The sequence below is a fragment of the Neoarius graeffei genome, chromosome 17 (assembly GCF_027579695.1).
Source record: "Neoarius graeffei isolate fNeoGra1 chromosome 17, fNeoGra1.pri, whole genome shotgun sequence".
Classification (NCBI taxonomy): domain Eukaryota; kingdom Metazoa; phylum Chordata; class Actinopteri; order Siluriformes; family Ariidae; genus Neoarius; species Neoarius graeffei.
Window position 1 is genome coordinate 71,526,074 of NC_083585.1, and position 13,230 is coordinate 71,539,303.

General features: G+C 39.2%; 1 protein-coding gene across 1 annotated transcript in view; it reads left to right on the forward strand.

Annotated features, from left to right (window-relative positions):
- Window positions 1-2,056: 2,056 nt before the first annotated feature.
- u2surp (U2 snRNP-associated SURP domain containing) overlaps window positions 2,057-13,230 on the forward strand; it is a 54,307-nt gene continuing 43,133 nt past the window's right edge. The window contains exons 1-5 of the mRNA XM_060897976.1: window positions 2,057-2,150; window positions 3,016-3,114; window positions 4,251-4,362; window positions 4,584-4,705; window positions 4,803-4,870. Of these exons, the coding sequence (XP_060753959.1) occupies window positions 2,106-2,150; window positions 3,016-3,114; window positions 4,251-4,362; window positions 4,584-4,705; window positions 4,803-4,870 (446 nt within the window). The 5' untranslated portion in view covers window positions 2,057-2,105. The remainder of the gene's footprint in view (window positions 2,151-3,015; window positions 3,115-4,250; window positions 4,363-4,583; window positions 4,706-4,802; window positions 4,871-13,230) is intronic.

Genomic DNA, 13,230 nt, shown 5'->3' on the forward strand with positions numbered 1-13,230 from the left:
TTTGTTGTGTTGTGTTGTATTTTGTTGTTTTGTATTGTGTTGTATTTTGTTTTGTTGTGTTGTATTTTGTTGTGTTGTGTTGTATTTGTTGTATTTTATTGTGCTGTATTGTATTGTATTTTGTTGTCCTGTGTTGTATTTTGTAGTGTTGTATTGTGTTGTATTTTGTTTTGTTGTGTTGTATTTTGTTGTATTGTGTTGTATTTTGTTGTGTTGTATTTTGTTGTATTGTATTGTACTTTGTTGTCCTGTATTGTGTTGTATTTTGTTGTGTTGTATTGTGTTGTATTTTGTTGTGTTGCATTTTGTTGTGCTGTGTTGTATTTTGTTGTGTTGTATTTTGTTGGGCTGTGTTGTATTGTGTTGTGCTGTGTTCTATCATGTTGTATTTTGTTGTATTGTGTTGTATTTTGTTGTGTTTTATCGTATTGTGTTGTATTGTATTTTGTTTTGTTGTGTTGTATTTTGTTGTATTGTATTGTATTTTGTTTTGTTGTATTTTGTTGTGTTGTATTGTTGTATTTTGTTGTGTTGTGTTGTATTTTGTTGTATTGTTTTGTGTTGTATATTGGTGTGTTGTATTTTGTTGTATTGTGTTGTATTGTGTTGTGTTGTATTTTGTTGTGTTGTATTTTGTTGTGTTGTATTCTGTTTTGTTGCGTTGTATTTTGTTTTGTTGTATTTTGTTTTCTTGTGTTGTATTTTGTTGTATTGTATTTTTTGTTGTGTTGTATTGTGTTGTGTTGTAATGTGTTGTGTTGTATTTTGTTGTATTGTATTGTATTTTGTGTTGTATTGTGTTGTATTTTTTGTATTGTGTTGTATTCTGTTGTGTTGTATTGTGTTGTATTTTATTGTGTTGTATTGTGTTGTATTTTGTTGTGTTGTGTTGTATTTTGTTGTGCTGTGCTGTGTTGTATTGTGTTGTATTTTGTTGTATTGTGTTGTATTTTGTTGTATTGTGTTCTATTTTGTTTTGTTGTGTTGTTGTATTTTGTTGTATTGTCTTGTATTTTGTTGTGTTTTATCGTATTGTGTTGTATGGTATTTTGTTTTGTTGTATTTTGTTGTATTGTATTGTATTTTGTTGTCCTGTATTGTGTTGTATTTTGTTGTGCTGTGTTGTATTGTGTTGTATTTTGTTGTATTGTATTGTATTTTGTTGTCCTGTATTGTGTTGTATTTTGTTGTGCTGTGTTGTATTGTGTTGTATTTTGTTGTGTTGTGTTGTATTTTGTTGTGTTGTATTTTGTTGTGTTGTGTTGTATTGTGTTTTGTTGTGTTGTGTTGTGTTTTGTTGTATTGTGTTTTGTTGTATTGTGTTATATTTTGTTGTGTTGTATTGTGTTGTGTTGTATTGTATTGTGTTGTGTTGTATTTTGTTGTTTTGTTGTGTTGTATTTTGTTGTGTTGTATTGTGTTGTGTTTTGTTGTGTTGTGTTGTATTGTGTTGTGTTGTGTTGTATTTTGTTGTTTTGTTGTGTTGTATTTTGTTGTGTTGTGTTGTATTTTGTTGTTTTGTTGTGTTGTATTGTGTTGTGTTGTATTTTGTTGTTTTGTTGTGTTGTATTTTGTTGTGTTGTGTTGTATTGTGTTGTATTTTGTTGTGTTGTGTTGTATTGTGTTGTGTTGTGTTGTATTTTGTTGTGTTGTGTTGTGTTGTGTTGTATTTTGTTGTGTTGTGTTGTATTGTGTTGTGTTGTGTTGTATTTTGTTGTGTTGTGTTGTATTGTGTTGTGTTTTGTTGTGTTGTGTGAGTGCTCGCTGTAAAATCTGTTCGCTTCAATCAACGCGTTGATTTCTGGCTGAGTCCCAAATAAAGTCTCTGTTCCGTATCCTCGTGCACTTCATCTCTCTCGCGCACTTGGTTCCTCTCGGGGCGGTTTAGTCTTCACCGTCTCGGACTTGAACGTTCTCGTGCTGTCACAATTGTGTGGATGGAACGCGCTCCTTTATAAGGCTAAATTCCAAATGCATTACTTATCCCTATGAAAGTGCACTACATAAATTATGGCATCCTGTCTTTTCTGCCCTATGTAGTGTACTCCTTCTTCGATTGGTTGTCATTTGGAACGTGGCCCAGCGCTTTGCATTGCTGTTGGAAAATGGCGGACAAAACGCCCGGCGGGACGCCGAAGGCCAGCTCAAAGGTGCGTTTATCACCATTTTCACTAAACTCACAGTAACTGTGTTACAGTTAGACAATGTGTGGGTTTAAAGCAGTAAACAAATGCCACTGTGGTGCTTTGGTTTTATTTAACTTTAGCTAACACAGCCTCTTAGTTAAAGGATAAAAATGACGTTGTTGTGGATAGCTGGTTAAAATTATCTTCCAAATACACAATATACTGTAAATAAAACCACACATTAGCATTATAGACTCTAACATTATACAAACGATAGCATAACAATTAAAAGGTTGTCTTAAAAGATCTATTTTAACTACAAAGCTGCACTGGAATTTGCCAGTTAGTTTGTTAGCATGCTAACGTTCCCCGTGTAGCTATGTTGCTAAATTTCACCTCCAATTTATTCATCTTTCTTTGAGTTATTACTCCTTTTAACTTATTTTACACAGTATTTACTTTATTTTAGGGCGTCCATGATTTAGGAAGTTACTAAAATAAGTTTGTAAATTTTACTGTCCATGTTTTAGCATAAACAGCATTGAATGTGCTAATTATTTATCTATCTTTGATTTTTATTTGGCAGTAAAAGTACATGTACATAAAACATACATTGCCGAGGATAGCACAATAAAGCACAAAACTTATTTCTATTGTGGTCCTCAAATTTCACATTTATTAAAAGTAAAGAATTTTGTGTAAATATGTGAAGTGAAAGTAGGGCTTTACTTTCTTCGTGTCGTGTTTACTCTGATTTTAGCATCCAGGCTGCAGCAGTGGGGAAGCGGTTCTCCTGTATTTCACTGACAACACTGTGTCTGTGTGTCTGTCTGTCTCCCCCAGACCTAGTTGACTGTGTTGTTTTTTTGTTTTTGTTTTTTCTCCTCAGGCTTTGTTGGAAAGTAAACTGAAGGCCTTCAGCATTGGGAAAATGGCTGTGGCTAAAAGAACTCTGAGTAAAAAGGAACAGGATGAGCTGAAGAAGAAGGTGTGTGTGCACGCCCGTGTGTGTGAGAGAGAGAGGGGGAAATTAAAAACTATTTATTCTTTCTGGCTTTCTTCCTCTGTGAATGTCTCTCTGTCCCACCTACAGTATGATTTTTATTAAAGTGTGTGTGATGAAATCTGTACTCCTGCTCACACTGTATTAACCCACCTGTCTCAGGTGATCAGCCCTCAGTACAGGTGTGAGTAAACTCTGTCTCCTGATCAGATCTCTTTGTACAGGATGTGTGAGACACGTGGACCTGTGACGTGTCTGTCGGATGAATGTTGTCTCTTAAGCTGGCTCATCTTCAGCTTGACGGTTTTCATGCTGAATACACTCTGGTCTAATTTTTTTTTTTATGTTGAATTATATTAATTCTGTTCGTACATGGCCTATACACACAACACACACACGCTCTGATGTGAACTGTGTGAGTGAAGTGGCTAATTGTAATGATGTTAATGTTGAGCGTGATCAGTGTAGGGTGTGTTGGATTCCCCCCGTGAGATAAAACTGTTAGAGGAAATGCGTCTTTTTATTAACATCTATATTGAAACAGCTGAGTGTGCAAATGGTCAGAAAGCAACAATTTTTCTGTGGAAAGCACATGGATTGTGAGATGAATAACTTCTGCACAGAGTGAGATGAGTTTATGAGAAAATGGTTTTACTCTGAGTGCTGAGTGTGTGTTTAGTGGTGTTGGGATTTGAAATGATGTCAAATTGCTTTGGTCAGCTTTATCAAAACTCCTGCTGAAATGTGATCATGTAATCACACGTCTGAGACACATGATCATATGGCATGTGAATGGTACTCCATCTCTGCTGTCATCACACGACCTGAGACACATGTCAATTGTGAGAGGGAGAGAGAGAGAGACTGACCTCTGTTTGATTATGTGGATTTTCTCCTGTTGTCACGTGTGTGGGCATGTGCATGTATTGAGAAGCGTATTATCTAGATTGTGTTGAATGTTTGGATCTGTAATAGTTGCTTTTTAAAAATGAGCAGTAAAGCATGCAAAAGCAGAAGGGAGCACATGGTGTTAAATTTCAGACTGTGACAACATATCAGGACGAATAAAATATCAGGTAAACATTCTGAATAAAGTCTCTGTCTTTCTGTCTGCTGAACAGGAGGATGAGAAAGCAGCAGCAGAAATCTATGAGGAATTCCTTGCTGCCTTTGAGGGAGGTGAAGGACGAGTGAAAACTTTTGTCCGAGGAGGAATTGCCAACGCTACTAAAGGTAATAAACACAAACTAACGCATGCCGACCCATGTCACAGCTGCCAGCATGTTTTGAAACCCTCCAGTGGCTCTAATGTTAATACAGTTCATCATTAAATTCAAGCTGTGCGGTGTCCATGTGTAACAGAATAAAGGACACATGGGCATTGAAGGTAAAAGCAAAGTGTGTGAGTGTGAAGCACACTGTACATGTTTTCATGCTTTTTTTTTTTTTAACAGAGGAAGCTGCAGCCGATGACAAAAGAGGAAAACTTTACAAACCTAAATCCAAAATTCCTGAAGCAAAAACTTTTTTACCTCTGGAAACTCCTCCCCAGTTTCTTGCTTTAGACAAACGTAATGTGAGTTTCACTCAGTTTCTGTCTTTTTTTTTTCTACTTTTCACTTCATGTGATTTGTACTGGAAAAAAGGTAATGATGTTCCTAAAATCTCGCAAGGCATTGAAGAAAGTGGAGAAGGAGAAGAAAAAGAGCAACCTGGAGCTTTTCAAAGAAGAGCTGAAGCAGTAAGTGTTGGTGTTTTACCTCAGTCTGTGTGCATTTTTATATATGAATGACACAAAATGTCCATTTGTTATATGTAACGGCACTCCGTTAGCTCTTCCTTGGTTACTGTACCATTTCTAGAGTCAGTCGAAACACTCTTTTTCCACGCGAGCAACGTGACATGACAACTTCCCTTGTCTTTCTAAAATGTTTACTTAAAAACAACAAGGTAAATCACAAGGTCTGGCGCACGGTCAAAAGACTGTGCTGCTTCCACTGTGTTCTGACTCGAAACTAAAGTATAGAGGGCTCCCGCGTGACGTCACCGTACCGCGTGATTTCGTTAGGGCGCCATATTGGAAGACCAAGTACATACATACATACATACAATACAAAACAAACTACGAGCGAGAGTGAAGTGATATTACAGCTGTTGTGAAGTGACACGATGAGTGAAGTGACACGATGGCTGATGATTCTGGTTATGTGAGTACATTACCAGCTGCAGAAAGAGCACGGTGTGTGGAGAAACTGGCTGTGATAGATGGGTTTGACCCATATGATAAGACTCGGGGCAAGGGAGAATGGAAACATAAGGAGGACCTGACACCAGTTCTGCCATCTGTTTGCTACCCAGACATTGTAAACTATTGCAATCTGTATTCATGCTGTTATGGATTTTTTTATTTCATAATTTATTTTTAATTTATTACTTATGTTTTTATTTTTATATATATATATATATATATATATATATATATATATATATATATATATATATATTTTTTTTTATATATTTGGACATGGGGAAAAACTATATTTAAAATCCAAAGAGGGATGGAGGAAGGAAAATTAAAACAAAAGAAATAAATGAAATATATAACATAAATGTGATAAAATTAAGGATGTTTTTATTCAGTAAACATTTAAAAAAATGTTCTACAACAATCTAGCCTAGTGACTTACCAGTAACAAAATGGTCTGAACATATTCTGTACTGTTGTAGACGAGAAGTATTCAGATCCGCTCTGCATAAAGCAGCTAAATCCTCTCTCTGTCTCCTGGCAGAAAGCTCCTTGGTTTGCTTGTGTCTCAATCACAGCTGGTGTTCTGTAGAAAGACTTCGTTTCACCTTTCCCATCAGCTTTGTTGGAACACCCTAACACAGCACAAAAGTTTACCATTGTAGGTTTTTGATGAACCAAGTGCCTCGTGGGTTCACGTACCGCGCGCTGCCGTTATTTCCCCCTAATCACGAGTTTGTTGGTCTTCCAATATGGCGCAGGGTTTGTTTACTTCCGGTTTCGGGTGACGTCAGTGCAAAGGGTCTATACACAGTCAGTTGCCATAGTTACCACTATAGTGATGTCACATCATAAGATTTAGAACATGGAACTCTTTTCTATGTTCTTAAGTTATCATCATTCATTTTTAACTGTTTTTAACTTAAATTATTATTGCTTAACTGGCCCTTACATTACCTGGCCCCTAATTGGTTAGGCAGGAAGACTAAGCAATTACAAACTTAAACATTCAAATTACTTTCAATATCTCTGAACAGTCCAACTGGCTTCTTATGATTTTTCCTTCTTTCACATCATCTCACTCAATCGTCTCTTCTGACGCTGCTTCTTCCAACAAGCACAGTTTGTTGACAGGTCTTTCCAAGATGTTGGTCTTGGTTTTTATCTTAACTCTTTGCACCATTCCGCTGGAATCCGGTAATGTTTCGACTACTTTTCCCATGAGCCAGGAATTGCGAGGAGAAGAGCTGTCCACTAATAACACGACATCTCCAGTAATAAAGTTTCTCCTTGGTCTCAACCATTTCTGCCGTTCTTGGAGGAGAGGAAGATACTCGCGCATCCATCTAGTCCAAAATAAATCTGCAAGATATTGGACTTGCTTCCATCGCTTTCTTGTATGTGTGTCATCTTTGTTGAAGATGCCTGGTGGCACGCTGGGTTGAGACTTCAGCAGCAATAAGTGATTAGGTGTTAGAGGCTCAAGGTCATTCACATCATCTGAGATACTTGTGAGCGGCCTGCCGTTGATGATACTCTCGACCTCATACATTTATTGTCTGAAGACAATCATCATTCACAGCTTGTTCTTTCAACAGGGAATTGAGGATTCTTCGCACTGTGCGAATCTGTCTTTCCCAGATCCCGCCCTGGTGGGAAGCTGCTGAACTGTTAAATATCCACTTTATTCCCTTTGGTTGCAAAGCTCTTTCAATCTTATTATCCAGGTGCTGTATGGCTTCTCTCATCTCCCTTTCAGCGCCCACAAAGTTTGTGCTGTTGTCAGAGCGCATGATGGTGACTTGACCCCTTCTGCTTACAAAACGTCAAATGGCATTAATACAGGAGTCTGTATCGAGGCTGTCTGCAACTTCAATATGCACAGCTCTGAGGGTGAGGCAGGTAAACATCACGCCATATCTCTTGACTGTACTCCGGCCCCGTTTGACATCAAATGGCCCACAGTAATCAACACCTGTGTTCGTAAAAGGTGGTTTGTTGGGCATAAGGCAGTCCTCAGGTATGTTGTCGGTGTGAACAGGTATGTTGTTGTGAGTGTACACCTTGGGTAACTGAATATACTTGTCTTCCAGTCCGCATACTTCCAGGTCTGATATCACATAACTGTTCATGAGTTTCTGTTCCCCAGGTTTGTTCTGACCCATGGTGCTGAGAAGTATTTGCGTTGGTTTCCCTTTAACGTTCAGTTTTCTTTGCAGGTCTCTAGTGCAGAATGTTGCTGTACTTCCTGGATCCATGAAAGCAAACGTTTCCACATACTTGTCACCCTTTTTTGACTTAATCTTCACTGGTACTATTGACAGCACACATTCAGGTTCTCCGGCCCCTGTGAGGCTACAAGATTCTTGAGCGATAGAAACCTGAGCACATGATACTTCTTCTTTGTGAGCACCACAAGCCTTCTCAGATGAAACAGAACTTACTTTATTTCCGTGGCCACCATCACTCTTGTCAGGTGAGACAGAAACTTCCCTTTTTGGTGTGTGTAGAATGTCTGGGTGCTTTAATGCACATTCTTTACACTCAATTCTTCTTTTGCAGAATTTGCTGAGATGGCCAGGGGTTAAGCATCCAAAACATAGGCCCTTTAGCTTCAAGAACTCCACGCGTTCTTTGTGTGGCTGCATTTTGATTTGGCTACATGTAGCTAGGGTGTGAGATTGCTGGCAGTACAAACATGGCTTCTCAAAGGCAATCCCTTTCTTGCTTGAGTTTGCTGGTTTCACATATGATCCTGGAGACCGTTGGTTTTCAGCTGAAACGTTTGTGGCAAAACTGCTTCCACGGATCTCTCTCTTTGCAGGATACCTTTCTTTGTGCTCAGTTTTTCCAGTTGTGACTGAACGGCTGTCTGGTATATTACCGAAGAGGGGATCAAGCATTATTTTAGCTTGGCAGCCTATGTAACTCAGTAAATCAGCAAACCTTGCTCTTATGCCTCTTCACTCTTTGATATCAAAAACTTCAGCACGCCAGCGTTCTTTCATTTTGTAAGGTAGTTTGGATACCACTGTTCGTAGGTTAGTAGGATTGTCTATCTCGTCTAAGAAGTCTATGTCCTCCATAGAGTTGCGACATCCAACCAAAAACATTGCGTAAGCACTCAATGCCTTTCCATCATCTGACTTGATCTGCGGCCATTTTAATGCCTTATCGATGTATGCACTGGCGATCTGTTGCTCATCCCCATAGCGTTTACAGTGGTGCTTGAAAGTTTGTGAACCCTTTAGAATAGTCTACATTTCTGCATAAATATGACCCAAAACATCATCAGATTTTCACACAAGTCCTAAAAGTAGAAAAAGAGAACCCAGTTAAACAAATGAGACAAAAATATTATACTTGGTCATTTATTTATTGAGGAAAATGATCCAATATTACATATCTGTGAGTGGCAAAAGTATGTGAACCTCTAGGATTAGCAGTTAATTTGAAGGTGAAATTAGTCAGGTGTTTTCAATCAATGGGATGACAATCAGGTGTGAGTGGGCACCCTGTTTTATTTAAAGAACAGGGATCTATCAAAGTCTGATCTTCACAACACGTTTGTGGAAGTGTATCATGGCACGAACAAAGGAGATTTCTGAGGACCTCAGAAAAAGCGTTGTTGATGCTCATCAGGCTGGAAAAGGTTCCAAAACCATCTCTAAAGAGTTTGGACTCCACCAATCCACAGACAGATTGTGTACAAATGGAGGAAATTCAAGACCATTGTTACCCTCCCCAGGAGTGGTTGACCAACAAAGATCACTCCAAGAGCAAGGTGTGTAATAGTTGGCGAGGTCACAAAGGACCCCAGGGTAACTTCTAAGCAACTGAAGGCCTGTCTCACATTGGCTAATGTTCATGAGTCCACCATCAGGAGAACACTGAACAACAATGGTGTGCATGGCAGGGTTGCAAGGAGAAAGCCACTGCTCTCCAAAAAGAACATTGCTGCTCATCTGCAGTTTGCTAAAGATCACGTGGACAAGCCAGAAGGCTATTGGAAAAATGTTTTATGGACAGATGAGACAAAAATAGAACTTTTTGGTTTAAATGAGAAGTGTTATGTTTGGAGAAAGGAAAACACTGCATTCCAGCATAAGAACCTTATCCCATCTGTGAAACATGGTGGTGTTAGCATCATGGTTTGGGCCTGTTTTGCTGCATCTGGGCCAGGACAGCTTGCCCTCATTGATGGGACAATGAACTCTGAATTATACCAGCGAATTCTAAAGGAAAATGTCAGGACATCTGTCCATGAACTGAATCTCAAGAGAAGGTGGGTCATGCAGCAAGACAACAACCCGAAGCACACAAGTCATTCTACCAAAGAATGGGTAAAGAAAAATAAAGTTAATGTTTTGGAATGGCCAATTCAAAGTCCTGACCTTAATCCAATCGAAATGTTGTGGAAGGACCTGAAGCGAGCAGTTCATATGAAGAAACCCACCAACATCCCAGAGTTGAAGCTGTTCTGTACGGAGGAACGGGCTAAAATTCCTCCAAGCCGGTGTGCAGGACTGATCAACAGTTACAAGAAACGTTTAGTTGCAGTTATTGCTGCACAAGGGGGTCACACCAGATACTGAAAGCAAAGGTTCACATACTTTTGCCACTCACAGATATGTAATATTGGATCATTTTCCTCAATAAATAAATGACCAAGTATAATATTTTTGTCTCATTTGTTTAACTGGGTTCTCTTTATCTACTTTTAGGACTTGTGTGAAAATCTGATGATGTTTTAGGTCATATTTACGCAGAAATATAGAAAATTCTAAAGGGTTCACAAACTTTCAAGCACCACTGTATGAAGCAGACACTTTGCTTCGTAGTAGCCTTTGCTGGGTGGCATGTGTGCACAGCTGCGGACTAACTCTTGGGGTTCACCGACTGTAAACTGTTCTAAAAAGTACAATTTGTCTTGATCATTGTCTGTCCTTTGTTCTACTGAGTGCTCAAATGCTCTTTTGAACGATTTGTATTGCAGTGCATCACCTCTGAAGACAGGAATTATCCTTCACGGGTAGCTGAGATTGCTTCTGTTTTTTAACTAGCAGTTCAGTAATTACATTCTGATTTTGCATGACCTTTATTACGTCCATCTCTGGTTGGCGCATTATAGTTCAAATCTTGTGGAACCACATTGCGCCGCGTTTGTGGTGGTGCATGAAAGTTCATGCTGCCTGGTTGAAGAGGAAAGCTGGTTCTTTCTTGCTTCACGTTCCCACCTCGTAGCTTTTGTGCTTGTCTGTGGCTACTCAAACCATCTTCTGAGTTCTCATATTCTTTGAGCACCTTTATTTTTGCACTACTTTCAATTAATGCAGCCTCCAGCTCAAGTTCTTCCTTTGTGACTTTAAGTCTGGTCATTTCAGTCTCCTTTTGAGCTTGAAATGCAGCCATTTCAAGCTGCTGCCTTTTCTTCTGTGCAGCCGCACGTTCAAGCAGGGCTGCATGTTCCACTTCTTGTTTAATGCGTGTTGCTGAGACTCGTGTTGTGGATGACGTGCGACTAACTTGAGATCCACATGGGCAGGTGTGCCCATCATCATTGACATCAACCTGAGAAATGCTGTCACTTGGTGTAACAGTATCTTGGAGGTCAATGTCCTCATCCTTCTCTCTTTGCAGTACGGATTCATGTACATCTGCAATCCATTTTTTAGTTTCTTTCATAAATTTTGTGACGGATGCCATTTTGGGTTCAAACCATTTTTCCTGGTCATATATTTTTTCATCTTCAGCCAAAAGATTTACGACTTCATTGTTGTGGCGACTAAGCCCCTGTAAATGAAGTGCAAAATCATTTTCCATCACTTCTTTGACTCTTTGTAAATTTTGAGCATCACTCTTCAATGTCTCCACATCCCTTATTTTACTTGTGAGAGCTCCTAAGTTGTGCTTCCTCAGTGCTATGTGCCTTTGTAATTTCTCCTGTAGTGCTTTCTCTGTCAGCTTGCGTGACCTTCCCTGTTCCACTGTATCCTCAAGACATCTTGGCTCCTTTTCATTAGCCATCTTATATTGCAGAGTAAAGGCTCAAGTAGTATGCAAAAGTTTAAAAGCACTTTCCTTCCAAGTCACTTTTCTTCATAAAACGAGTGCAATACAACCTTTCAAAATAATGCCAAACTCCACGTTGTTTGACTCAAGACTTGCATTACAATTCACAGAGGAAATCCCTAACTTGCATTTTTATTTGCAATCGTCCTTTAATTTCGGCTCGAGCTCCGTAATCATCCACTTCACGTCTGCTCGTCTTACTGCACTTGGATATTACGAGGATCTATCAGTACCTTGTCTTGGAGAATATTTCAAACAATGGTCCGTTTCTGCTTCAGCATCCTTGGGTGAGCTCTCTTTCTTTCCTTTCATGCAACAGGCCCCGTTCTCTCACGCATACACAGTGCAACTCCTGCTCCGCTCGTTAAGCTAGTCTTTTGAATAAATGTAATGGCACTCCGTTAGCTCTTCCTTGGTTACTGTACTGTTTCTAGAGTCAGTCAATAAAACCCACTCTTTTTCCACGCAAGCAACGAGACATGACAACTTCCCTTGTCTTTCTAAAATGTTTACTTAAAAACAACAAGGTAAATCACAAGGTCTGGCGCACGGTCAAAAGACTGTGTTGCTTCCACCGTGTTCTGACTCGAAACTAAGGCCCTGTTTACATTATTTCGAATCAGCGGACCATCAGATTAACGTTTTTAAAACGATTCGCGTACACACACAAATAGCAGGAAGTGAAGTCTGCGCCGTTTTTCAGCAGTCGCGTCACATGACCAACGTGGCATGACCAACGCCAGCGAATCAGGAAGGTGGATGTCAGTGACGTTGTCCAATGATGACGTCAGCTAGAGCTCAGCACTGCGTATCCTCGTTCCTCAATGTTTACACAGCACCGGATCAGATACGTACTGGGTTGAATACGTGGGCCCTGGCGGATTCAAATTGTTCCGCCTGTGGAGTCGTTTCCCGGCGTTTTAATGTGCATGGACAGTGCATCCGCAACGAAAATGATACGGATACGGTCTAATGTAAACACCACCTAAGGTATACACAGTCAGTGATGTCACATCATAAGATTTAGAACATGGAACTCTTTTCTATGTTCTAAACTCTTTTCTATGTTCTTAAAGTGCCATTCCACCATTGGATGTATTCTTTGGCATAAAATACAATATATTTTGACAACATATATAAATGGTATCACTAGATAGAGAAATCTTTTAGCTTCAAAATGATATATCAAACATAATTTTTTGACAACGACAAGTATATTAATTTTGCGACCAAAGTCACCTACCCTTTTAATTTCCGCGCGTGATGTCATCGGCAGGTTCCCCTTCTTGTGTACCGTGTGACGTGGCACATATCAGCAATGGCGGATAGAACGCGATAAAAATAATACCAATAAATCTAGCTAATACCAATAAATCTAGCTAACTGAAAGATTAACTCAATTTTTCGCAATTTTTTTTGGCCCCCATATACGAGGAGAAATGACTCTCTCACTTTGGGGGTTTCCTGGTCTAAAAATAGACCGACACGTGGTACACAAGAAGGGGAACCTGCCGATGACATCACGTTTCACTACCGCGCGGAAATTAAAAGGGTAGGTGACTTTGGTCGCAAAATTTAATATACTTGTCGTTGTCAAAAAATTATGTTTGATATATCATTTTGAAGCTAAAAGATTTCTCTGTCTAGTCATGTTGTCATAAAATATATTGTATTTTATGCCAAAGAATACATCCAATGGTGGAATGGCACTTTAAGTTATCATTCGTTTTTAACTTTAAATTATTGCTGCTTAACTGGCCCTTACAGTTATACCTGTACTTGCA